Genomic DNA, 24,901 nt, shown 5'->3' with positions numbered 1-24,901 from the left:
TCCTAAGTAAAGAAAGAAAGCCTTACAAAAAAAGACAGGTAAATACTTTCTTGAACTTAAACACACACACACCCACTCACCACGCTAGTCTATAGACAGACAACACTGTGGGGGGGGGGGGGGCACCACAGAACAAACTACTCTAACTACCTACCTAACCAGACTAATACTCGATGTCAAAACGATGGGAAAAGGAGGAGTACGTAAACTAATCTAGACTGATGAAAAAAAGTGAAAGTTTTTCTACTTCCAGTAGTTAAATAAAGTACAGTTGTGTACCTACCATAAATGTAGATGTTCGAGTGTATTCACCGTTGCAGTCATTACACTTTGGAATTCAGGCCGACTGCGGGTAGCCTGCCAGCAGGATAACCCAAGTCTTGGTCCGGCGTCGGTTGCTGTCACCTCTTCCCTGACGTCAGTGCACCAGGGGTATATAAGATGCAGCAGACGCCATTTTCTTTAGTTTTTCTTGCCCCAGATGTCAGGTGCCCCCAAAAGGGTAGGCTAAAAACATTGCTTATAAAAAGCATGCACTAAAATAAACAATACCTTCATCTACAAGCAAATACACCACATAGGTTGTATAGAATAGAGAAGTACAGATAAGTCCCAGCAAAGAAAGGGGGATGGTGGGTAACCTGGACTGCAACAGTGAATACACTCAAACATCTACATTTATGGTACGTACACAACTGTACTATGTTCATCGTGTTTCACTGTGGCAGTCATTGTACTTGGGTTGAATCCCAAAGCTGATGTTGGGTGGCTGGGTCTAAATAGAATTAGGAGTGGCTATGAGGCCCTGCAGAACTGCAGTGGCAAAGCCTGCTCTGGATTTAAAGTAAAGAGGCAAGTGGTAGTGCTTGGTAAAAGTGTGCACTGAAGTCCAAGTAGCAGCCTCCAAAATATCCTTGGTTGGTACTCCTCTGAGGAAGGCTGCTGAGGTGGCTGCTGCCCTGGTCGAATGTGGCCTAATGCCCTTAGGCACTGATTTGCCATGTTGTGCATAGCAGAAATAAATGCAGTGTCCTGTCCATTTTGAAACAGTCTGCGTTGAGATAGCCTTTCCTTGTGATCCTGCAGCATATGCCACTAAAAGTTGCTCAGTCTTTCTGAAAGCTTTAGTTTTGTCCAAGTAGAAGCATAGCTGTCTGTGCATGTCCAAAGAATGCAGAAGTCTCTCTCCCTTTATTCTGGGGATTTGGATAAAAAGTTGGCAAATGAATGGTTTGATCAAGACCCAAACTGGATACTACCTTTGGCATAAATGTTGGGTTTGTCCTTAGAGAAACCCTGTCCGGATGGAAAATGATAAAAGGTTCCACAGCCATTAATGCCTGTAACTCAGACTCTTCTTGCTGAAGTTATTGCTAGGAGCAGAGCTGTTTTCCATAAGAATTTTATCTCGGCTGTATTGGCTGGGTCAAAAGGAGGCAGTGTGAGCTTTTCCAAGACAAAATTGAGGTCCCATGTAGGTATCGGTGCTCTCCTTGGAGGTCTTATGTTTTTGGCCCCTCTGAGGTACTGCCTTAGCAGTGGATGTGAAAAAATAGGTGGTTCCATACTGTAATGAGCTGAAATGGCAGAGGCATGGATCTTAATTGATGAGAAGGATAGGTCTTTGTCCAGCATCTCAGTTAGGTATTGTAAAATCTGAGAAATATTTGGAACAAGCGGGTCAATTCCTTGTGCCTGGTTCCAAGCACAGAATCTCTTCCATTTTTCTGCATAAGATTTTCTGGTGCTGCACATCCTGGCTTCCAAAATACCATCCATAACTGCTTTTGAGAGAGGTGTGTTCTGAGTGGTTATATTATTCACCATGCAGCCAGATTTAAGGTTCTGAGTTGGCTGTGTAGGATCTGATTGTTTTGTTGGGTCAAAAATGAGGAATTTGAGGTAAAGTCCAGGCTGGGCCTTGAGACAAGCTCTTTAGGATTGGGTACCAGTGCTGGCGTGGCCAGTCTGGGGCAATCAGTATCATTTTTGGCTTCTCTTGTCTGACCTTTAGGAGTACCTTGGGGAGGTGAGGCAGTGGAGGCAAGGCATACACTGTAAAGGTTTTCCAGCTGAATGATAGAGCATCCACCTTCCAAGCTTGTTTGTGATGAGTCCTTGTGCAGAATCTCTGTAGTTGGTAGTTGTGAGGGGAGGCAAATAGATCTATGTCTGGGCATCCCCATTTCTTTGTTATCATGCTGAAGACTTGTGGATCTAGTTTCCACTCGTGAGGGTCCATGAGGTTTCTGCTTAATGCGTCTGCCAGAGTATTTGTCTTTCCTGGCAGGAATTGTGCTTGCAGATGTACTTGGTAAGTCAATGCTGTTTTCCACAAAGTCATGGCTTGCCTGCACAGGGGATAGGAATGTGTGACTCATTGCTTGTTTATGTACCACATGACTGTAGTATTGTCTGTCTTTAGCAATAGTTGTCCTGGATGGAGAAGATCCTTGAAGGCTGTTAGGGCATTCTGTACTGCTAGCATCTCTTTTTGATTGATATGAAGATGCATTTGGCTTGCGGACCACGTGCCCTGAATACATTTTCCTGCTATGTGTGCCCCCCAGGTATAATCTGCTGCATCTGTTGTTAGTGGCTGCCTGGCTTTGGGTAAAGTGAATGGCTGTCCCTTGTTGTGGTGACAGGCCAGTGCCCACCATCAAAACTCCTGTTGCAGGCAGGGAATGATGGTAATTAATGTTTCCAGGCTGTGGCAATGTTGAGTCCAAACACTTTTCAGATACCACTGTAGCTTCCTCATATGCAGTCTTGCATATGGAATTAGCAGAATGCAGGATGCCATGAAGCCCAAAGCCAGCAGAATTTTTCTTGCAGGTAACTGGGTTTTTGTTGCCATGTTTTTGAAGTAATAAGTCAGTTGCCTTTGTTTGTCTGGCGTGAGATAAGCCATCTGGGCAGTTGTATTTAAGCTTGCACCCACGAATATTATCTCTTGAGAGGGCACTAGTTTTGATTTATTTTCGTTTACTGTGTACCCTAGGCAAATTAGTAATCTTTTTACAAACGCCATATGCTTTAGTAGAATGTCCTTGCTCTCTGAATAAGGCAGTCGTCCAAGTAGGGAAAAATTTGAATTCCTCTTTGCCTGCAAAATGCAATTACTGGTGCCAGGCATTTTGTGAAGACCCTGGGCGCAGTAGATAAGCCAAATGGCAGTGCAGAGAATTGGTAGTGCATTGAGCCAGCTATGAATCTGAGGTATCTTCTGCAAGACTGTCTGATTGGGACATGCAGGTATGCCTCTGAGGTCCAAAGTTACGAGCCAAGCCTTCTTGCCCAGCATGGGCAGAAGTTGCTGCAGTGTCAACATTTTGAATTTTGGAACGTCCAGAAAAGTATTTAGAATAGACAGGTCCAGTATTGGTCTCCATGCTTTGTCCTTTCTGGGTACCAAAAAAGCATAGAGTAAAATCCTTGTCCCTGCTCTTGCTGTGGTACTCGCTGAATAGCCCTCATGTCCATGAGAGATGAAATTTGCTTTTGTGCCTCTGCCCAATGATTGTGTGGCAGGTCTGGCATACCTTTTGCCTTTGGAAGGGTGTGAAAATGGAACCTGTAGCCCTGAGAAACAATATTCAGTACCCATTTGTCCTGGCTGATCATGTGCCAATTGTGTGAAAAAAGTGCTAGCTTTCCCCCTAAGGGTGCTGCCAACAGGTAAGTGCTTGGCATTGGCAGTGGGAAGTCATTGGGACCGTTTCCTATATGGTTGTGATTTGTCTTCTCTGTTTTTGGAGGTAGAAGCATCCCATTGTTTAGGCCTGTATGAGCCTTGGGGCTGAGTTCTGCCTCTAGGGCATCTGTATCTGCCTCTTTGTGGTCTGTCTGACACTGGAAAGGACCAGTTCTTAGAAGGCCAGTTCCTGCTAAACCTTGGTGGCTGAACCTGCAAAAAATCCTTTACTGTCTGCATAGATTTCGCTTTAGCCTCCATTTTCTTTAACACCTCTTCTGCCTTAACACCAAACAAAGTATCATGCTGTAATGGAGCATCCAATAATTTTGCTTTAACATGATCAGACTGATTCTGTTCCTTTAACCAGGCATGCCTTTGAATGACAGAGCCTGTAACAGCGGCCCTGCAAGAGGCCTCTAGTGAATCAAAACCACATTGCAAAGTATGCTTTCCCACTTGTTCAGCTGGATGCAATAAATCCTGCATTTTTTGTTTTCAGGACATTCAGAGTTTGTCTGCATTTTCTGTTTTAGCAGAGACATTAGGTATTGCTGATATTTAAGCATATGAAACTGGCAATTTAAAGCCCTTACAGCCAAAGTAGCAGAGGTGTAAACTTTTTTCCCCCATCTGTCCAGTGCTCTAGAATCCCTATGAGAGGGGAAAGGGCTTTTTGCAGTGGAAGCCTTGACCCCTTTGGGACCCTGAGAAATAGTTTCTGGGTCAGCAGCAGGGTTTTTATATAGAAATTTGTGAGAATCTGGAACCCTGTAGTACCTATCTTGCTTAACTGGTGCAGGGGGTAAAGAGTCAGGAGACAGACTGGACTCTGAAAATACATAATCAACAATGTCTAGTACAGGTGGAATAGCAAGAGGTCTGTGCTGAGGCAATAAAAGAAAATCTCTGAGTCTTTTCTTAGATTCTGAATAATCTTGGCTCTCCCAGTGGAGATGCTCCCTCATGGTGTGCAGGGTTTCCCCAAAAGAATAGTCCTCAGGAGAAGAGGCTGAAGTGATAGATTCTTCAGCATCAGAGTCCTCATAGGGAGGAAGCGAGAATCCCTGTTCTGAAGAGGAGTCAGAGGAAATGGAAACCTGATCAGAGGAATCATAATCAGTGTCGTGCCTAGGCCTTTTATCAGGAGGGGGATGGGAACCCCTGATCAAAGTAATTAGGTCTTCGGCCATTCTGAGCATCTGTTTCTTAGGCATGGAAGTCCGTCCAGGAGAATGCTGTACTTGTTTCTTTGTCTTTAAAGCTGTTTTAGTCTTTGTCTTGGATGCTGAGGTTGGCTTGATATAAAGCTGTGTAGGTCTGAAAACACCCTCAGAAGCCGATGCCTGCTCAGCGGCTCCGGACCCATCTGAGGGAATAATTTCCAAAGGCCCAATACCTTGAGTATCCAGAGGCCTAGCTGTCTCCACGTGGGAGACAGAGGTAGCCTGTGGCTCTGAGGTAGCGGGTGTCAGGGGCTGCGAAAGCACCTCACTGAGAACCGGCGACTGGCCTAGAGGAGGCTTCGTTGTTTGTTTTGGACCTCGGATGCCTGTCCTTTTCTTTCTCCTTGCGCTTTTTATGAACTCCGGTCGTCGGCTGTTCTGACGGCATTATATAGTTAAACCTTCGGCCAAAGTAAAGAAATGCAAAATCGTACCGACGCTTAATAGTGCGTTGGTTAAATCTAGCACAAAACTGACAACTAGCAACGTCGTGGTCAGGGCCTAGGCAAAGAATACAGTAAGAATGAAAATCCTTATAAGGTATTTGCTTCTCACAAGAAATACAATTGTTAACTTTTTCTGACATCAGTCTGGAGCAAGAAAAGAGTTTCCCAACGGGGTACTCAGCTTTACTGAAGACTTCGGATCTGAAATTCAATTTTGAAAATCTCAGGAGTCGGCCAACCGGCACTTGCGAACTGCTTTTGCTTTGGGCACCATGCGGCAAGAAAGACTGAAGAAAATGGCGTCGGCTGCATCTTGTATACCCCTGGAGCACTGACGTCAGGGAAGAGGAGACAGCAACAGACGCCTGACCAGGACTTTGGAATTCAGGCCGAGTGCGGGTAGCCTGCCAGCAGGATAACCCAAGTGTAATGACTGCAACAGTGAAACACCATGAGCATCCCACTGCTAGCTGGAGCTCAGAAGACACGTTGTATAAGCATATTGCGGGAAATGAGATATGGGGGATGGAAGGCAGTGGAGATATATTATGGGTAAGGGGAGGAGTCTGGAGCTCGGAGATGATGCTAGTAATATTTGCTGGCTCTGATCCAGTACGGATATGTATTCCCACAGGTTGAAGACCAAATGAAGTAAACTACTTCAGATCCAGTTTTAGTGCCCTGGGGAAATAATTCCCTCAAAACTGGGGAAATTAAATAGAGCTGACTTGAAGATACAGGAGGAATGGCTGATCAGTGAGGCAGTGAAAGCAATGACACCCTGTAACCATTATGAATTTAAAAAAATCCAGTGGTCTCTGGTGATTGATTCCTAACTTGGAAGGCATGAGCAAAGCTTCTGTAACAGAAGGGTTAAGGGTAGGCCAAGGTGGAAGCCACAAGGAAGCTGGGTAATCAGAAAATAAGGGTGTAAACCACTTTAAATTCCTGCTTGGATATAAAGCAAAAGGTGTTTTTTTTTGCACATTTTACCTTTGGGACCTTTTGATCATTATGAAAGCAAGTGTAGTTCCTTGGTAATCTAGGGACAGGAGAAGGAAAAATGTGTTTAAATGCCTTATTTTACCCCTCTCTCCTGAATGTTCTTGAAAATGTCAGTGGCAGCAGCAGCAGGACCAACGAGAGAATAAGAGAATCCCTATCCAGAGGAATGTTCAAGAGTCTAGAACTAATGTCCTCAGGAAGAGGATGAAGCCTAAGCCAATTGAACTTCCCAAGAACAGAACCAATAACAGTTGCACAGAGAAGTATGAGCTGTATCGCTAGAATGCGCGGTGACCTGGGAAGCTGCAGTGAGCAACTAAACACCATAAGACTTGCAATCAGAATCAGGCATGTTGACAATAGTTAATCCAAGTTCCCAAAGACAGCTATCATCTGATCATGTGTCTCTGGTAAATAAGAGCATAAATGGTCAGAGTGAAATAAGTGATGACCTTCTTTCCATACCTATCAATAGACTTACCGTTCTTACCATTAGAGAGGACACTGGTGGAAGGTAAAAGTTTAGTAGGTTTATCAGATTATAAGGAAATAACAAGCAGGGTTAAAGAAGAGCTCTTATACAAAACTTTATGGGTGTTTGATACTTTACAAAACCTATCAGGCTTCTTAGAGACTTGAGGTTAGGTCTAAGGGTTCACTGAAGCCATGAAATTATCCTGTAAAGCCTCAAGTACTTAAGGGATGTTAGAGGGTTTAGACACCCCAATAAACATCAAGTCATAGTACCTTTTCTAATTATGCGACAACTGCTTACCTTCCCATTCAAAATGCTGCATCTTACTAACTTTATCTCCAAAAAAAAAGCTCTTCCATAGGGGAATCATGAGACACAGTATTCTCTTATTCCTATACATACCCCAGAAAAGAATTAATCTAGCAACAGTAAATCAGAGAATCTCCACACAAATTTGACTCTTCTTCAGAGAAAATATCCCTCTATCTTTTCAGAGGGGAAGCAGTGGAAGGGACAGGTGCAGAAGAAAAAAAATGTGCTGGCTTCAAAGACACACCTTTGTACAATCCTTAAGAGAACTCATACCACTTCCATTGAGGATCCATGAAGGCTGGTGAGGAGGAGGAGAGAGGTGCTTCATCTTCTGCTTTTCCTTAGTGGAAAGAGGAGCTTGCACATAATGAGGAGGCTCAGAGCTCAGACTTCTTCCATACCTCTATAAATGAACCCAGTATTTCCTCTCAAACAAGAATGTGAGGAATGCCATTGGCACCTCTGAAATAATCAGCCTTGGTTCTCCCTTTGCTGATGTGCCAGACATGACAGATCAGTGCAGATGCAGTAGGGGGTTGTTTCATGTTTGCCTCCTACAGGTTTGTGAGAGATGAAGGTTCAAGGACTCAGTAGGAGGCACAGTGTAGACATCTGGGTCTGACCAGACAGCTGAAACATCAGATTTAGACTTTTGAATCTATTTTCTCAGGTGATGCAGGATGTTTGAGCGAGAAATGGTCGGTCTTCATTTTAAAGTGCACAAGCTCTGAGTTTTTTGGTATTCCAAGTAAACCTCAAGGCAGAATAGACAGTGCCCGTCTTAAACACACAAGACTGACAAAAACAGCAATTTCTACAGCTGTGAGTGGCTCCTAGGGGGGAAAAAAACATTTAATGTTACTGGCCCTGTAAGATATTTGCCTCCCAAAATCACATTTTCCCTACTTAGCTGACTTGACAAAAGATTAATATTTTGCCAAAAAAAGGAAGAGGAGGAATATTCCCCAACAGGGATACTTATCTGCTCAGAGTACATGAAACTAGCTATAGTTGCATGTTTAACAGGCTATCAAAGAAAAGCAGGTTCAATGTTTAGGCTGATGGCAAAAAAAGTTCTGAGGTACTTTGTGTCCATACTTTCCTTATGTTTCAAACAGCACTGGTGTGTTCTGGTCATACGTTGGATCTATGGCGCTCTCAGCTTTGACATCCAGGCCAGATGTACAACTATCCCTAGTGGGATATCCCAGCTGTTAGTAACACTGCAACATCGAACACAGAAGGACATCATATTTAACTTCATACTAAATCCGCAGTGGTAGGGTTGTTGCCTCACAGCAAGAGGTTCTCCCGTTCGATTCTCGGCTGGAGTACGGGGAGTGCCTTCTGTGTGAAGTCTGCATGTCCTCCCAGCGGTTGGATGGGCGTTCGAAAGACATGCGTAAATAGTCGTGCCTTCGTTGAAGGTTGGACATCGAGCTGGCACCTCGGTGTTCATGAAAATCTACTGCCAATCATTAGCGGACCGGAGTTCTGCTGTGGTGACGCCTAACCAGGAAAAGCCGAAAGACAAACAACAACAACTGTTGGTACCAGAAAGTGTCTAACAAGAAAGTGGAAGACCAAGGAGGTGCAAAGTATAAAACAACTTAATAGAAAATTATGAGAGAGAGTTTGCAATATGAATTGGGTTCCACAGATACATACAGGATAAGGCTGTAACTTTGAAATGGCAATGCTGGGACAAGTCTGCACATGAGATACCTACCTAAAATGCGTTAACACCTTCTGAAATTAACTTTATTGGTCAATACTAGAACATAGGTAGGAAAAAAAATTTAGATTTGTTGCTTGAATACTCTTGATTCTCTTGATTATGTAAACACAGGTATTCGGCTGCACCTGGGTTCCGGCGTGTAGCTCGCAAGACTATTGCCGAAACCAACTGGCTGCAGCAGCACTTTGCCGTAGAGCAATACGGCTGTAAAGCATAGCCGCTGCAGCTGTAAACCATGGACAGACGTATGTTAACTGGTGGTGATCGTTGCAGACAGCTGCCCGGCTGTATTCTAGCTGAGACAGCAGTACTAGATGTGCAACACCTGTTACACATCTAGTATTGCTGTCTCAGCTAGAATACATCTGGGCAGCTGTCTGCAACGATCACCACCAGTTAACATACGTCTGTCCATAGTTTACAGCTGCAGCGGCTATGCTTTACAGCCGTATTGCTCTACGGCAAAGTACTGCTGCAGCCAGTTGGTTTCGGCAATGTAGCTCGCTGGGCAATGTCTTGCGAGCTACACGCCAGAACCCGCTGCACCTATTGTATTACTCCAACAATTGAAGAGAATGGGTCCCTATACTAGTATTCTGGGTCACCTGATGATGTTGGTAAATGTGAACCATGCATATGGACTGCACAACTTGCATGGTAACTGTTAATCTTACTTTTGTATCAATTTAAATAAAACATTTACTGTGCAAAAAAACACACAGACACACAAAAAAGAAAAATTAAGTTATTGCTCATACACAGCAGAGAGGAAACAGATGACGGATGCCCACACAAAAAGATTTTGTTTACATCAGTGAAGACAAAAATATCTGAAAAATGCACAGTATTCAGACTTGCAGATGGAACACACAAGTTCATGTCATTTTGAATTTCCAGCAATTACTGTCTTCCTTACTCTTGATTTTTAAGAGACACACACTGTACAGTTAACATTCTAAATCAAGGATCTTATTATTCAAATATATGCAAAACTGAAATAGCAAAATGTTTAATTTTAAATTAAGGAAATCTTCCGCACACAAGCTTTCAAAACTAAACACAGCTTTATGCAACACTAATGTTCCACGTGTCATTTTGATTGCTACAAAGTAGCTACTTTCAATGAAGCAAAAGGCCACAGAAACATAACAGTGGTACGTGAAGAGGAAAAATGGACATTATAAGCTAAAACACTACTGGTCTGCAAGAATTAAAATAATTCATTGTATGCAAACATTCCTAACTCCAGCAATCATTTATAGTTTTCTATTCAGGCATATAATTACAAATGTGAGGCATGTAAGCCTGAATCTTTACCACAGTTAACAGAAAACAGCTTAACAACAACAGCATTAAAAACAGATACCAGTATTAAAAGTCATACTTGGTCCAATTTTTTGCAAAGGCTCGGGCTCCTCTTCCTTTGCTTCTTCAGCTGCTTTAACAGCCTGGTCATAAGGGTCTAAGAAAGAACAAAAGTGCAATTAACTGTAAAGTTACAATTAACTTCCTTCACTTGTACAAAATAGATCTGAATTTGCAGACTGAAGTGTTCAACACTTCAGTTACTCAAACATTTTACAAACAAACAGTTACTCAAACATTTTACAAACAGTAAACATTATCCGTGACTATACACTTATTAAAAACAGCCAATAAAAGCAATTATTAAACAAGCCACGTGAATAGTCATGTTTATCAAGGGTCTATATTAGAACATTGACAAAGCGTTACTCGAGCAGCTTTATAACTGAAAATGTTGGCAAAAGAACTTGCTTTTGTGGGGGTCTGTGCCCCCCCCCCGCTAATTATATATACCAACTCAGAGATCGCACTACAGTGAGGAAAGGGCAAGTTTTCCAATCTTCACTGTACCGTGATCTCACAAAACACACTTCTAATACCGGCATTTTTGAGTATAAAGACGTTCTACTAATGGCTATGTCGATGTTCTAATATAGACCTTTTTATCAAGTAGGATGTTTCTCTGAGAAAAACCCATCTGTAAAAGTACACTTGTCATAATAGTAGATATTCAAATAAAGGAACACTGCTGTAAAAATATATACCAAGTTTGGCATATTAGAAGCCTTGTAGATATCAGCTGTCCTGCAGCCAAATTTATTTCAGCAATGAGACTCCCTTTAACAGTGGGAATGTGCAGCCTTGAGATGTGTCCATTAAAAGACTATAAAAGGAAGTATACCTCATGCTCGTGCATATGTATAGCTGAATGCAGTACAGCTACTTGGATAGGATGCACCAAATGACTAATCCTACTTATAGTTAAGTTCAAACAGCTGACCGCTGTTCCACACCAAAAACAGAAACTTCTTGGACTGTGAGAAGCGTACTTTTACAGACCTGAAAATCCAAAGACTGCAGATTTCATTCCACAAAGCTTACTGCATAAACTGCCAAAAGAAACTGAAGTCCAATGTGATCTTTAAGTACTTAGGCTGGAGCTGAAGCTCAAAGTTTTGCAATTTGCCATGGACAACAGAATCGGGAAACAGGTTCAGTAGATGAGCCTGCTTTTTCAGGCAGTTTATACCCCCAGGCCATCATATCACACTGAAGGACACTTTAAGCAGAGAAATGTCAGTCCTGTACAACTGGAGGTTATAGCCAGGTGTTTTCCATGACTACTGGTGTGTGTGTGTGTGTGTGTGTGTGTGTGGGGGGGGGGGGTCCTTCCAGACATGGACCTCTTTGTACTCAGGGTACCCGCACAGAAAAACATAAGTAATTACTTGTTTTCAGTAAGTTTGGATCAGTACTTCTAGTATGCATTTCCTTCAACTCCACTAACAGGCCTCCTGCTATAATCTTAAGGCCACTGTTGATAGCAAAAAATAAATTAAAAGTGATGTACTCACCATGACTAGGCAATTGTGTTGTCCATTTTCATTCTTCCTCAACCCATTGGGTTCGTATACGATCCCTGGATCTGACTCGGCCATATACTCCAGACTTCAGATACAACTCATGAGCTCCTCCATCTACTCATAATCCCTTAGTCCAACCCCATTAGCTGAGATAGTCTGTTGCCATAGGCCCCTATAGCTAGACAGAGACATGAATATCTGACACAGAAAGGAAGGGCTCAAACCCGGAACTGTAGGTGCCAATATACAGTCCTACAGGTCTCTCCAGAAAAATTGACGGATGGAGGGAAGGTGAAGAAGAATGAAAATGGGCAACACAAACACCTATTTATGGTGAGTACATAACTTTTAAATCTGTTGTCCTTTTCATTGAGCTACATTGATTTTGGGTGGCCCTTAAGTAAGGATATTCCGGAGTACCACTGAACCAAAGGCAACTCTGCTTCTAGAAATATTGCCCAATTCGTATTGAGTTACAAAAGTATGAGCAATGGACCATGTGGCTGCTGTGCAAACATCATCAATAGATGTCCTAGACCAAAAGGCAGATGCAGCTACAGATCTGCTTGAATGAGCCTTGGGAGGTCTCGGTAAGGCCATGCCTTGTTGAGAATAAATCGAAAAAATGCAGACTGTAATCCATTTGGAGGAAACTGGAAACCCCAGTCTTTTTGATGAAAAGGAAACAAATAGCTGATCTGATTTTCTGATTTGTTTTGTCCTGTGAAGATGAAAATGTAGTTGTCTATGTACATCACGGAGATGAAGCATGTATTCTCTCTTATTCGCAAAATTTGGACAGAAGACTGGCAAATGAATAGACTAATGTTACTTTCAGAAGCCACTTCGGGTAAGAAAGAAGGATTCGTCCTTAAGGTAACCCCATCTTTGTGAAAAATGTAGAGTTTTTGAGGGAAGAACCTGGAGTTCAGATATTCTCTTTGCAGAAGTAATGGCTACTAAGAAAACTGTTTTCCATGAAAGGAATTTTAAATCAGTTTTAGCTGAAGGTACAAAGGGTTCCCCGAGTTAAACCTTGGAGCACACCTGTAAGATCCCAGGGAGATGTTGGATCCTTTACTGGTAGCTTGAGAAGAAAAAATGCCTTTTAGAAATGCTTTGCTTAACTTGGAAGAAGCCAATGAATACTTTCTGCCTCCTGTGTGAATATTAGAGATAGCTGCTAATTGCAACTTAATCGTAGAGAAACTAGTCCTCTCTTTAAAGGGAGTTGCTAAAAATTCAAGTACTGCAGAAATAGGAGCAGAGAACAGGTCAGTCACATTATTTGAATCCCAAAGGGAGAATCTTTTCCACTTACTATTGTAAATTTTCTTAGTAGATTCTTTCTGTGAAGCCAAAATAATAGTATATACTGGGGAGAAAAGCCTGGGCTGTCAAAATTACTATAAGTGTTGAAACCATACGGTTAGTTAAGGGCCTGGATACTGAATTCCTGATGGGTAAGAGAGGAGATCCAGAGATGGCTCCAGTATCCAAGAGGGATAACGACGATGACATCACAGGAAGGGGAAAGATACCTGTTGAGGCCAAAAGGGGTTAATGAGGATTATTGAGCTCTGCAGCCAACTTAGTTTCTGCTGAAATTTGGCAAACAAGGGAAGAGGAGGATAAGCACAAAGAAGATGAGAGGGACAAACATGGACTACAGCATCTCTCGGTGACTCCCCGAGGGGGGATAACAGCTGCACTTGTTGTGAGGAGACACAAAGAGATCGCAGTAAGCTTGGCCTCAATGAAGAAAATCTTTTCTGCTACAGATTGATTGAGACACCACTTGTGAGGCATCAGAATGGATCTACTTAGTCTGCAAACACGCTGGTTTCCTGCGGAATGTGCACTGCAACTAGAACGTGGTCTGATGAGATCGCCCATTCCCATACTCTCATAGCCTCCATGTGAAGGGATAAGATTGGGTTCCTCCTTGCTTGTTGATGTATCAGATCAGAGACATGCTGTTGGTCTGAACTGCAATAGTCCCTAGAGGAACCTAATGGAAGATCATCTTGAAAAGCCTGCAACACCAATAGGACTGCTCTCATCTCTTGTACACTGATACGCAGATTGGTCTCTTGTGGGGGGAACCACATGCCTTGGACCATCCTTCCCAGAAAATGACCCCCACCACAACTCCAGCTGTGAGGTGTCCAAGGTCACTGTGGCTGTAGGGGACAGTAGAATAAAAGATCAGCTTAGGTAAATGTCACCCGACTGGATTCACCACTGGATGAGGCATTTGCAAACTGGAATAACCTTGACTGGAAAACACAGGAGTTGACGTATAGACCACTGAACAGCTAGAGTCCACTGAAGAACACGCATAAAGAACAGTGCTACAGGGAGTTACATGACAACTGCTGCCATGGAATCTAGTGCTTGAAGAAAGTACAGCTGTGTACACTTACCATAAATGTAGATGCTCGAGTGTATTCACTGTTGCAGTCATTACATTTGGGTAATCTGCTGGCAGGTTGCCCTCAGTTGGCCTGAATAGCTAAGTCTTGGGTCCTGCGTCGGTTGCTGTCTCCTCTTCCATGACGTCAGGTCGTCAGGGGTATAAAAATGCAGCCAACGCCATTTTCTTCAGTTTTTCTTGCCCCAGATGTCAGGTGCCCCCCAAATGGGGAGCATAAATATATATAACTAAACAGCAATATACAAAAATGCACTTTTAGCAACATAAACTTTACCTTCATCTAAAAGCAAATACACCACAAAGGCTTTAGAGTATAGAGAAAGTATAGAAAAGGGGAATGGCGGGTGGGTAACCCAGACTGCAACAGTGAATACACTCTAACATCTACATTTATGGTAAGTGTACACAACTGTACTATGTTCTTAGTGTTCCACTGTTGCAGTCATTACATTTGGGTGGAATTCCAAAGCCATGGATGGGAGGATGGAACTAAATAGCATTAGGAGCGGCTATAAGGCCCTGCAGAACTGCAGTGGCAAAGCCTGCCCTGGATTTAGAAAAGAGCGGCAAATGATCATGCTTTGTGAAGGTATGAACAGAGCTCCAAGTAGTAGCTTCTAGAATGTCTTTGGTTGGAACTCCTCTGAGAAAGGCTGCTGAAGTAGAGGCAGCTCTGGTGGAATGTGACTTGATTCCCTTGGGTACAGGTTTACCATGATGCAAGTAGCAGAAACAAATGCAGTGGCTTATCCAGTTAGAAATTGTCTGCTTTGATATAGCCTTCCCTCTGATCCTGATGCAAATGCCACCAGTAGTTGCTCACACTTTCTTAGAGACTTGGTCCTGTTTAAGTAGAATCTTAGTTGTTTGTGTACGTCCAATGAATGCAGAATCCTCTCCCCCTTGTTCTGCGGGTTTGGGTAAAATGTTGGCAGGTGAATAGTTTGGTTAAGAGCCACACTGGATACCACCTTAGGCATAAAGGAATGATTGGTCCTGAGGGCCACCCTGTCCAGGTGAAATGTAATAAAAGGCTCCACAGCAGTGAGAGCCTGTAGTTCTGAAACCCTTCTTGCTGAAGTGATTGCCAAAAGGAAAGGTGTTTTCCAAGATAAAAATTTTATATCCGAAGTAGCTGCTTCTTCAAAAGGAGGCATGGTGAGTTTTTCCAGCACAAAATTGAGGTCCCATGCAGGAGCTGGTGATCTTCTGGGAGGCCTTAAATTTTTGGCCCCTCTAAGATACTGCTTTAGCAGAGGATGAGAGAAGATAGGAGGCTCCATGTTGTAATGAGCCAAAATGGCAGAGGCATGGATTTTTATTGAAGAGAAGGACAGGCCCTTGTCAAACATCTCAGTCAAGCATTGTAAAATCTGAGATATTTTTTTTTTTTTTTGCTGAGTCTGTTCCTTTTGCTTGGTTCCAAGCACAGAATCTCTTCCATTTATCAGCATAAGATTTTCTAGTACTAGGACTTCTGGCTTTCAAAATGTCATCCATAACAGATTTACTGAGAGGTGGTGTTTGAATAACTACATGATCAGCCATGCTGCCAGGTTCAGAGTTTGGAGAAGAGGGTGCAGAATTTGATTGTTCTGCTGAGACAGAAGATGAGGAATTTCAGACATATTCCTTAGGATTGGGTACCAGTGCTGGTGAGGCCAGTCCGGAGCAATTAGGATCATTTTTGGTTTTTCCTGTCTGGCCTTTAGTAAGACCCTGGGAAGAAAAGGCAGAGGAGGAAAGTCGGAGACTGATAAGTTTTTCCAACTGAAGGATAGGGCATCCACTTTCCATGCTTGTCTGTGATATGTCCTTGTGCAGAATTTGTCCAGTTGATAATTTTGGGGAGAGGCAACTAGATCTATGTCTGGGCACCCCCATTTCTGTGTTACCACGTTGAAGACTTGTGGATCCAGTTTCCACTCGTGAGGGTCCATAAGATTTCTGCTAAGGTCGTCTGCCAGAGTATTTTGTTTTCCTGGCAGGAATTGAGCTTGAAGATTTACTTGGTAAGTCAAGGCTGTGTCCCACAATGCCATGGCTAGTCTGCAAAGGGGGTAGGAATGTGTACTCCCCTGCTTATGTACCACATAACCATGGTGTTGTCTGTCTTTATCAGTAGTTGTCCTGGATGAAGTAAGTCCTTGAAGGCTGTCAGGGCATTCTGAACAGCTAGCATCTCTTTCTTTCTGGTTGATATGTAGATGCATTTGGTTTGGGTTCCATATGCCCTGAATGCATCTCACCGCCAGGTGGGCCCACCAAGCATAGTCTGATGCGTCTGTAGTTAGGGTTTGGGTGGCAGAGGGTAGAGTGAATGATAGACCCTTGTTTTGGTAACATGTCTCTCCCACCAAAGAAACTCCTGTTGTAGTCAGGGAATGAGTGGAATCACTGCTTCCAGACTGTGACAATGTTGACTCCATAAGCTTTTTAGGTACCATTGCAGTTTCTTCATATGCAGTCCTGCATATGGAATTAGTAGAATGCAGGATGCCATGAACCCCAAAGCCTGCAGAATTTGTCTTGCAGATAACTGGGTTTTTGTTGCCATCTGTTTGAAGTATATAATCAGTTGCCTTTGTCTGGCATTAAGATAAGTCATCTGGGCAGTTGTATTCCAGCTTGCACCCAGGAATGTAATTTTTTGAGAGGGTACCAGATGTGACTTCTTTTTCATTTATTGTGTACCCTAGGCATGTTAGAAGCCTTTTTACAAAACGCCAGATGTTGAAGAATGTCCTTGTTTTCTACTTGAATGAGACAGTCGTCCAAGTAAGGATAGATTTGTATGCTTCTTTGTCTGCAGAATGCAATTACTGGTGCCAGGCACTTTGTAAAGACCCTGGGTGCAGTAGATAAGCCAAAAGGCAGTGCAGAGAATTGGCAATGCATAAAATTTGCCTTGAAACGGAGTTATCTTCTGCACAATTCCCTTATTGGGATATGCAGGTATGCCTCTTTCAAGGCTAGAGTCCCTAACCAAGCGTTCTTGCTAAGCATGGGCAGTAGCTGTTGTAAAGTCAGCATTTTGAATTTTGGAATGTCCAGGAATGTGTTCAAAATCTATAAGTCCAGTATTGGACGCCAGGCATTGTCTTTTCTGGGTACCAGGAACAGTCGAATAAAAACCTTGTCCTTTTTCCTGTTCTGGTACTGGTTGAATAGACCCCAAATCCATGAGGGACGTAACTTGTTTCTGGGCCTCTGCCTATTGATTTTGTGGCAGGTCTGGCCAACCATTTGGAATTGGCAAAGTATGGAAATGAAATCTGTACCCCTGGGATACTATGTTTAATAACCACTTGTCCTGAGTAATTAACTGCCAATTTTGAGCATTAAGTGCTAATTTCCCCCCAAGGGGGCTGCCAAAAGGCAAGTGCTTGGTGATGGCAGAGGGAAGTCATTGAGACTGCTTACTGAAGGGTTGTGCTTTGTTTCCTCCAGATTTGGAGGTGGAGGCACCCCATTGCTTTGACCTGTAAGAACCCTGTGATTGGAATCTAGAGCCTTTTGAGCGCCTGGATTTGCCTTGAGAGGCTCTGTTGGACACAGGAAAGGACCAATTTTAGTAGGCCAGTGCCTACTGAATGTGGGTGGCTGCACTTGTAAGAAATCTTTTACAGTTTGCATAGATTTAGCTTTGTCTTCCATTTTCTTTAAAACCTCTTCTGCCTTATTACCAGAGTATCATGCTGTAAAGGGGCATCCAACAATTTAGCTTTAACATGATCAGGCAGATTTTGCTCCTTGAGCCAGGCATGCCTTCTAATCACAGATCCAGTAACTGCGGCCCTGCAAGAGGCCTCTAAGGAATCAAAACCACATTGCAAAGTATGCTTTCCAGCCTGTTCTGCTGCATGCAATAATTTCTGTAATTCTTTATTTTCCACACAATCAGAAATCAACATCATTTTCTGTTTCAATAGGCCCATAACATGCTGTTGATATTTAAGCAAATGAAACTGGCAGTTTAAGGACCTAATTGCCAAGGTTGCAGACGTATAAACCTTCTTTCCCCATATATCCAGCGCCCTGGAATCTCTATCCGAGGGGGTAGGATTTTTGGCTGTAGCGGCCTTTACAACTTTGGGACCCTGTGAGAGTTTCAGGATCAGCAGCAGGATTTTTGAATAGGAATCTGTGGGAGTCAGGAACCTTGTAATATCTGTCTGGCTTACTAGGAGCCGGAGGTAAAGAATCAGGAGCCATGCTTGATTCCGAAAACACATCAACAATGTCTAATACAGGAGGTATGGCCAAAGGCCTATGCTGAGGAAGAAAGAGGAAATCCCCAAGCCTCTTTTTTGATTCAGAGAAATCCTGACACTCCCAATAAAAATGTTCCCTTAAAGTATGCAGGGTTTCTCCAAAAGAATAATCCTCAGGAGAAGATACAGATGGGATGGATTCTTCTACATCTGAATCCTCATAGGGTGGTATAGGAAATTCCTGATCAGAAGAGGTATCAGGAGAAATAGAAACCTGATCTGAAGATTCATAATCAGTGTCTTGCCTAGGCCTCTTAGTCGGGGGGGGGGGGGGTTGGGAACCCCTGATCAAGGTAATTAATTCCTCAGCCATTCTGATCATCTGTTTTTTAGGCATAGGGGCCTGAGCAGGTGGCTCATGCGTTGTTTTTTTAGACTTAGAAGTTGTTTTTGTAGCTGGCATTGGTTTTACATAAAAATGTTGAGGCCTGAAAACACCCTCAGAAGCCAGTGCCTGCTCAGCGGTTCCGGACCCATCCGAGGGAGAGACATCCGCGGGTTCAATACTCTGAGAATCTCGCGGCATACCGGACTCCGCATGGGTTTCGGTAGAGGCCTGCGACTCAAAAGTAGCAGTTATCAGGGGCTGCGAAAGCACCTGAGTACCGGCGAACTGGCGAATGGCTTAGGAAAAGCTTCATCGGTTTTGGACCTCGACGGTCTGTCTTTTTCTTTGCGCTTTTTGTAAACTCCGATAGTCGTATTGCTATCCGACATTTCAGGGTAATTAAATCTGGATCCAAAATATTTTGAAGCAAAAAATATACAGACGCTTAATAGTGCGTTGGTTAAGTCTAGCACAAAACCAACAGCAAGGCACGTTATGATCTGGGCCTAGGCAAGGAATACAGTACAAATGGAAATCCTTATGAGGCATTTGCTTCCCACAAGTAATGCAATTATTAACTTTTACTGACATCGGTAAGGAGCAAGAAAAAGTTTCCCCAATGGGGTACTTAGCTTTAATTGAAGACTTCGGTTCTGAAACTTGAATGCGAAAATTTCAGGAGTCGGCCGACCGGCACTTGCGAACTGCTTCTGCTTTGGGCACCGCGTGGCAAGAAAGACTGAAGAAAATGGTGTCAGCAGCATGTTTTATACCCCTGACGACCTGACATCATGGAAGAGGAGACCACAACCGACGCAGGACCCAAGACTTGGCTATTCAGGCCAACTGAGGGCAAACTGCCAGCAGATTACCCAAATGTAATGACTGCAACAGTGAAACAAGAAGAACATCTGATCCGGCTGGAGGACAAGGATGGGGGATAAAAGCAGGCAAACTTGATTTCTGAGAGTGGAAATATGATGAGGTGGGATTGAAGCTATCAGTGTTGTATTCAGATCTGCACCGATGAACTCCAGACTCTGGGATGGAGTCAAGTTTGACTTTGCATAATTTACTGTTATCCCAGCAAGTGGCAAATCTGGAGAAAGTAGTCCCTGGATTGCTGAAGAAGATGCTTGGAGGAGACACTAAAAAGACAGTCTATACATGAAAACACTAAAAATCCTTTGAGTCTCAAATGAGCAGCTACTACTGCCAAGCATTTGGTAAACACTATGGGGGCAGTAGTGAGTCCAAAGGGCAGTGCTCTGAATTGGTAATGACAAGCTCCCAGTCAAAAGCCCAAGTGTCTTCAGGACTGCCTGTCTATTTTGATGTGATAGTATGTGCAGATCAATGTGTGTCCATATATGAATCAAAACAAAGACAGACAATCTCCAAGTACTTGACCCCACCCAGTTTGGATTCGTCAAGGGCAGATCTTGCATGCTGAACCTGGCTGACTTCTCTGGGACTATCACCAAGGCCCTGGATGAGGGAAAGTCAGTACAAACCGCTTACCTTGACTTGGCCAATGCCTTGACACAATTCCCCACTTGGGCATCATCGAAAAGCTAAGACAACTTGGCGTAAATCCCTATCTCATCAAGTGGGTGGCCAACTGGCTCACTGACAGGACCCTCAAAGTCACAACAGGCACCTCCACCTCCAATAGCAGACCTATCTTTAGTGGAGTTCCTCAGGGATCTGTCCTGTGACTCCTACTGTTTGGCATCTACTCCTCAGAAGTCCAGGCAAAGACAAAAGGTCTGTGGCTGACCAAGTTTGCGGACGACTAAGTTGGATGCTGTCATTGACTCCCCAAATGATATTAACATATTGCAAGAGGATCTCACAGTAACTAATGACTGCTGCCAAAGTCATGGCCTTAAGTTAAGGCAAACATAAAAAATGTGTCATAATACCATTCAGTAGAAATATGGCCCTTACTGATTATCACATCCACGGAAACCCTCTAAACACACAAAGAACAGTTGTGTACACTTACCATAAATGTAGATGCTCGAGTGCATTCACTGTTGCAGTCATCACATTTGGGTTATCCTGCCAGGGGTAGCCCTCAGTCGGCCCGAATACCAGAGGCTTTGTATTACTGCATTGGTTGCAGTCACTACAGGACTGATGTCAGGTTGTCAGTGGTATAAAATCAGGCAGCCGACACCATTACATCAGTTTTTCTTGCACTGTCAGGAGACCCCAAATAGGGAAGCTATGCTATGGTAGAACACCACCACCAGTAGAAAGTAAATACCAAACATTCCCTGTAAGAAAAGAAGAAGAAAGAGACCAGGGGGATGGGGGAGGCAGGACTGCAACAGTGAATACACTCAAACATCTACATTTATGGTAAGTGTACACAACTGTATTATGGTCTTTGTGTTTCACTGTTGCAGTCATCACATTTCGGTTGATTCCCAAAGCTGGAGAAAAGGGTGGAGGCAGTCAAGAAAACTGGGCGCTGACTAGGATGCCCTGCAAGACTGCGGTGGCAAAGCCTGCCCTGGATTTGGAGAAGATTGGCAGGCAGTAATGCTTGAAGGTATGAACAGATGTCCATGTTGCAGCCTCCAGGATGTCCGTGGTGGGGACCCCTCTGGGAAAAGCTGCAGAGGTGGAGGTTGCTCTGGTGGAATGTGTCCTGACCCCCTTTGGGGGCAGTTTCTCATGCTGTTTGTAGTAGAAATGGATGCAGTGGGCTCTCCATTTGGAGACTGTTTGGATATGGCCTTGCCCTCTACCCCTGCTCCAAAGCTGACTAGCAATTGATTAGTTTTTCTAAAAGATTTAGTCCTGTCACAATAGAATCTGAACTGTCTGTGCACATCTAAAGAGTGCAGAATCCTTTCCCCTTGTTTTGTGGGTTAGGGAAAAAGGTGGGCAAATGAATGGATTGGTTGAGAGCCACATTGGACCCCACTTTAGGCAAGAAGGCTGGGTTATAGTCCTGAAGGAGACCCTTGTCAGCATGGAAAATGATGAAGGGCTCTACAGTCATGAGTGCTTGTAGCTCTGATACTCTTCTAGCTGAATTGATGGCCAGAACCAAGGCTGCCTTCCAAGAGAGGAATTTTAACTCTGCTGAAGCTGCAGGTTCAAAGGGGGTAGGGTGAGCTTTTCCAACACAAAGTTAAGGTCCCAAGTTGGGGTAGGAGGTCTTCTGGGTGGCCTTAAGTTGTTAGCCCCTCTTAGAGACTGTTTGATAAGAGGGTGTGAGAAAAAAAGGGGCTCTGTGCTGTAATGAGCAGAGATGGCAGAGGCATGAATTTTAATAGAACAGAAGGGGACAGACCCCTGTGTAGTAGGTCTGCTAGGTAATCCAGGATGAGAGGTAGGGAAGGCTGTGCTGTTCCGGCTCCCTTAGCCTGGATCCAGGTGCAAACCCTTTTCCACTTGTCAGTATAGGATTTTCTAGTGCTGGGGCATCTGGTCTCACGTATAACATCTAGGACTTGATTGCTTAGGCTGGCAACTTGAGGAGAGGACAGGGAATAAGCCAGGCCGCCAGGTTGAGGGTCTGCAATTGGAGATGCATGAATTCTCCATTCCTCTGGGTCAAGAGTGTTGGGATCTGAGGTAGGTGCCACGATGGCAGGAGTGACAGGCTGCGCAGCAGGGGGTACCAGTGCTGGCATGGCCAGTCTGGGGCAATCAGGATTGCCCTCAGTTTTTCATCCCTTATTTTGAGCAGTACCCTTGAAATGAGTGGTAGAGGGGGAAATGCATAGACCGAGACGTTTACCCACTAGAAGGATAGAGCATCCACTTTCCAGGCCTTGCTGTGAGGTTCCCTGGTGCAGAATTTGCTGAGCTGATGATTGGAGTGGGGAGCAAAGAGGTCCACCTTCATGGTGCCCCATTTCTGGGTTACAAGGGTGAAGATTTTGTGGTCTAGCTGCCACTCGTGTGGGTCTAGTAGGTTTCTGCTTAAGTTGTCTGCCAGAGAGTTTAGGGAGCCCGGCAGGAATTGTACTAGCAGGTGTAGTTGCATGGCTGAGGCCGTGTGCCAAAGGGTCATGGCGAGCTTGCAGAGGGGATAAAAGTGAGTCCCTCCCTGCTTGTTGATATACCACATCACTGTGGTGGTGTCTGTTTTGATCAGTAGAGGCTCCGGGAAAAGTACAGGTCTGAAACCTGTCAGGGCTTGCTTAACCGCTAGCATCTCTTTTTGGCTGATGTGCAGATGTATTTGATTTTGGCTCCAATGGCCCTGAATGCACCTGCCATCCAGATGTGCACCCCAGACAGTCTGATGAGTCTGTGGTGAGGGTCTGGGTGGCGTGGGGTTGTGAGTAGGGAAGTCCCTTGTTGTGGTTGCATGTTGCTGCCCACCACAGAAAATCTTTCCTTAGACAAGGTATCATTGGTATGATAGTTTCCAGGTCTTGAGAATGTTGACACCAAAGGCTTTTTAGGTACCACTGAAGTTTCCTCATATGGAGTCTGGCATATGGAATAAGTAGACTGCAGGAGGCCATGAACCCTAGAGCTTGCAAGATTTTCTTGCAGATAACCGGGTTCTGGTGGCTAGTTGAGAGAAGAAGCCTGTCAGGGAGACTTGTTTTTCTGGAGTAAGGAACACAATTTTTTTGTGTGGGGACTACTTTTGATTTCTTTTCAGTGACAGTATACCTCAGGGAGGTCAGTAGGTCCTTTACAAAGGTCAGGTGCTGTAACAGCTTTTCCGGTCTGCCTGAATCAGGCAATAGTCTAATTAGGGATAAATTTGAATATTTCTTTGTCTGCAAAAAGCAATGGCTGGTGCCAGGCATTTTGTGAAAACTCTAGGAGCACTGGATAAGCCACAGGGAAATGCATAGAACTGAAAGTGCATAGATCCTGCCCTGAAACATAGGTATTTCCTGCAAAATTCCCAGATAGGGATGTGTAGGTAGGTCTAGGGTAGCTAACCACTAACCAAGCTTCCTTAGAAATCCTAGGAAGAAGCTGCTGGAGGGTGAGCATTTTGAATTTTGGTTTCACCAGAAAGGTGTTTAGAATGGATATATCGAGGATTAGGCACCAGGTGCCCTCTTTTCTGGGTAGCAGAGTCTAGAATAGAAAAGTACAGTTGTGTACACTTACCATAAATGTAGATGTTAGAGTGTATTCACTGTTGCAGTCATTACACTTGGGTAATCTACAGGCAGGTTGCCCTCAGTCGGCCTGATTTCCAAAGTCTTGGGTCCTGCGTCGGTTGCGGTCTCCTCTTCCATGACGTCAGGTCGTCAGTGGTATAAAACAGGCAGCCGACGGAATTTTCTTCAGTTTTTCTTGCCCAGATGTCAGATGCCCCCCAAATGGGAAGCAAAAATATATATAAACAATATATACATGCAACAATATAAACTTTACCTTCATCTACAAGCAAATACACCACCAAGGCTGTAGAAAATAGTGAAGGAAAGAGAAACTCCAGAATGAAAGGGGGATGGCGGGCGGGTAACCTGGACTGCAACAGTGAATACACTCGAACATCTACATTTATGGTAGTGTACACAACTGTACTATGTTCTTCGTGTTTTACTGCTGCAGTCATTACACTTGGGTAAAATCCCAAAGCTATGGATGGGAGGCTGGAGCTAAACTGCATTAGGGGTGGCTATAAGGCGCTGCAGAACTGCAGTGGCAAAGCCTGCCCTGGACTTAGAGGAGAGAGGCAAATGATAATGCTTTGTAAAAGTGTGAACAGAACTCCAAGTAGCAGCTTCTAGAATGTCTTTGGTTGGTACCCCTCTGAGAAAAACTGCTTATGTAACTGCAGCCCTGGTGGAATGAGACCTAATGCCCTTGTTTTAGTTTAGTTTACCATGATGTAAGTAGCAGAAATGAATGCAGTGGCTTACCCACTTTGAAATAGTCTGCTTTGAAATAGCCTTTCCCTCTGATCCTGCAGCAAATGCCACCAGTAGCTGCTCAGATTTTTTTAGAGCTTTAGTCCTGCTCAACCAGAATCTTAGTTGTCTGTGTACGTCCAAGGAATGCAGAATCCGCTCCCCCTTATTCTGCAGATTTGGATAAAAAGTTGGCAGATGAATAGTTTGGTTTAGAGCAACA

The 24,901-nt window shown here is 43.9% G+C and overlaps 1 protein-coding gene across 13 annotated transcripts in view; it reads right to left on the bottom strand.

The window, feature by feature from the left end:
• The window catches only part of LOC122790995 (zinc finger protein 618-like), a 2,638,133-nt gene that overhangs the window by 1,541,317 nt on the left and 1,071,915 nt on the right, over positions 1-24,901 (bottom strand). For all 13 annotated transcript variants that reach the window (XM_044058728.1, XM_044058724.1, XM_044058727.1 and 10 more), the window contains one exon: positions 10,284-10,361. In XM_044058728.1, the coding sequence (XP_043914663.1) occupies positions 10,284-10,361 (78 nt within the window). The remainder of the gene's footprint in view (positions 1-10,283; positions 10,362-24,901) is intronic.

Source organism: Protopterus annectens, chromosome 16.part0 (assembly GCF_019279795.1).
Source record: "Protopterus annectens isolate FY-2018-M chromosome 16.part0, PAN1.0, whole genome shotgun sequence".
In the NCBI taxonomy this organism is placed as follows: domain Eukaryota; kingdom Metazoa; phylum Chordata; order Ceratodontiformes; family Protopteridae; genus Protopterus; species Protopterus annectens.
The sequence above is the reverse complement of the archived record's forward strand: the minus strand, read 5'-3'. Positions and strand labels throughout refer to the sequence as shown.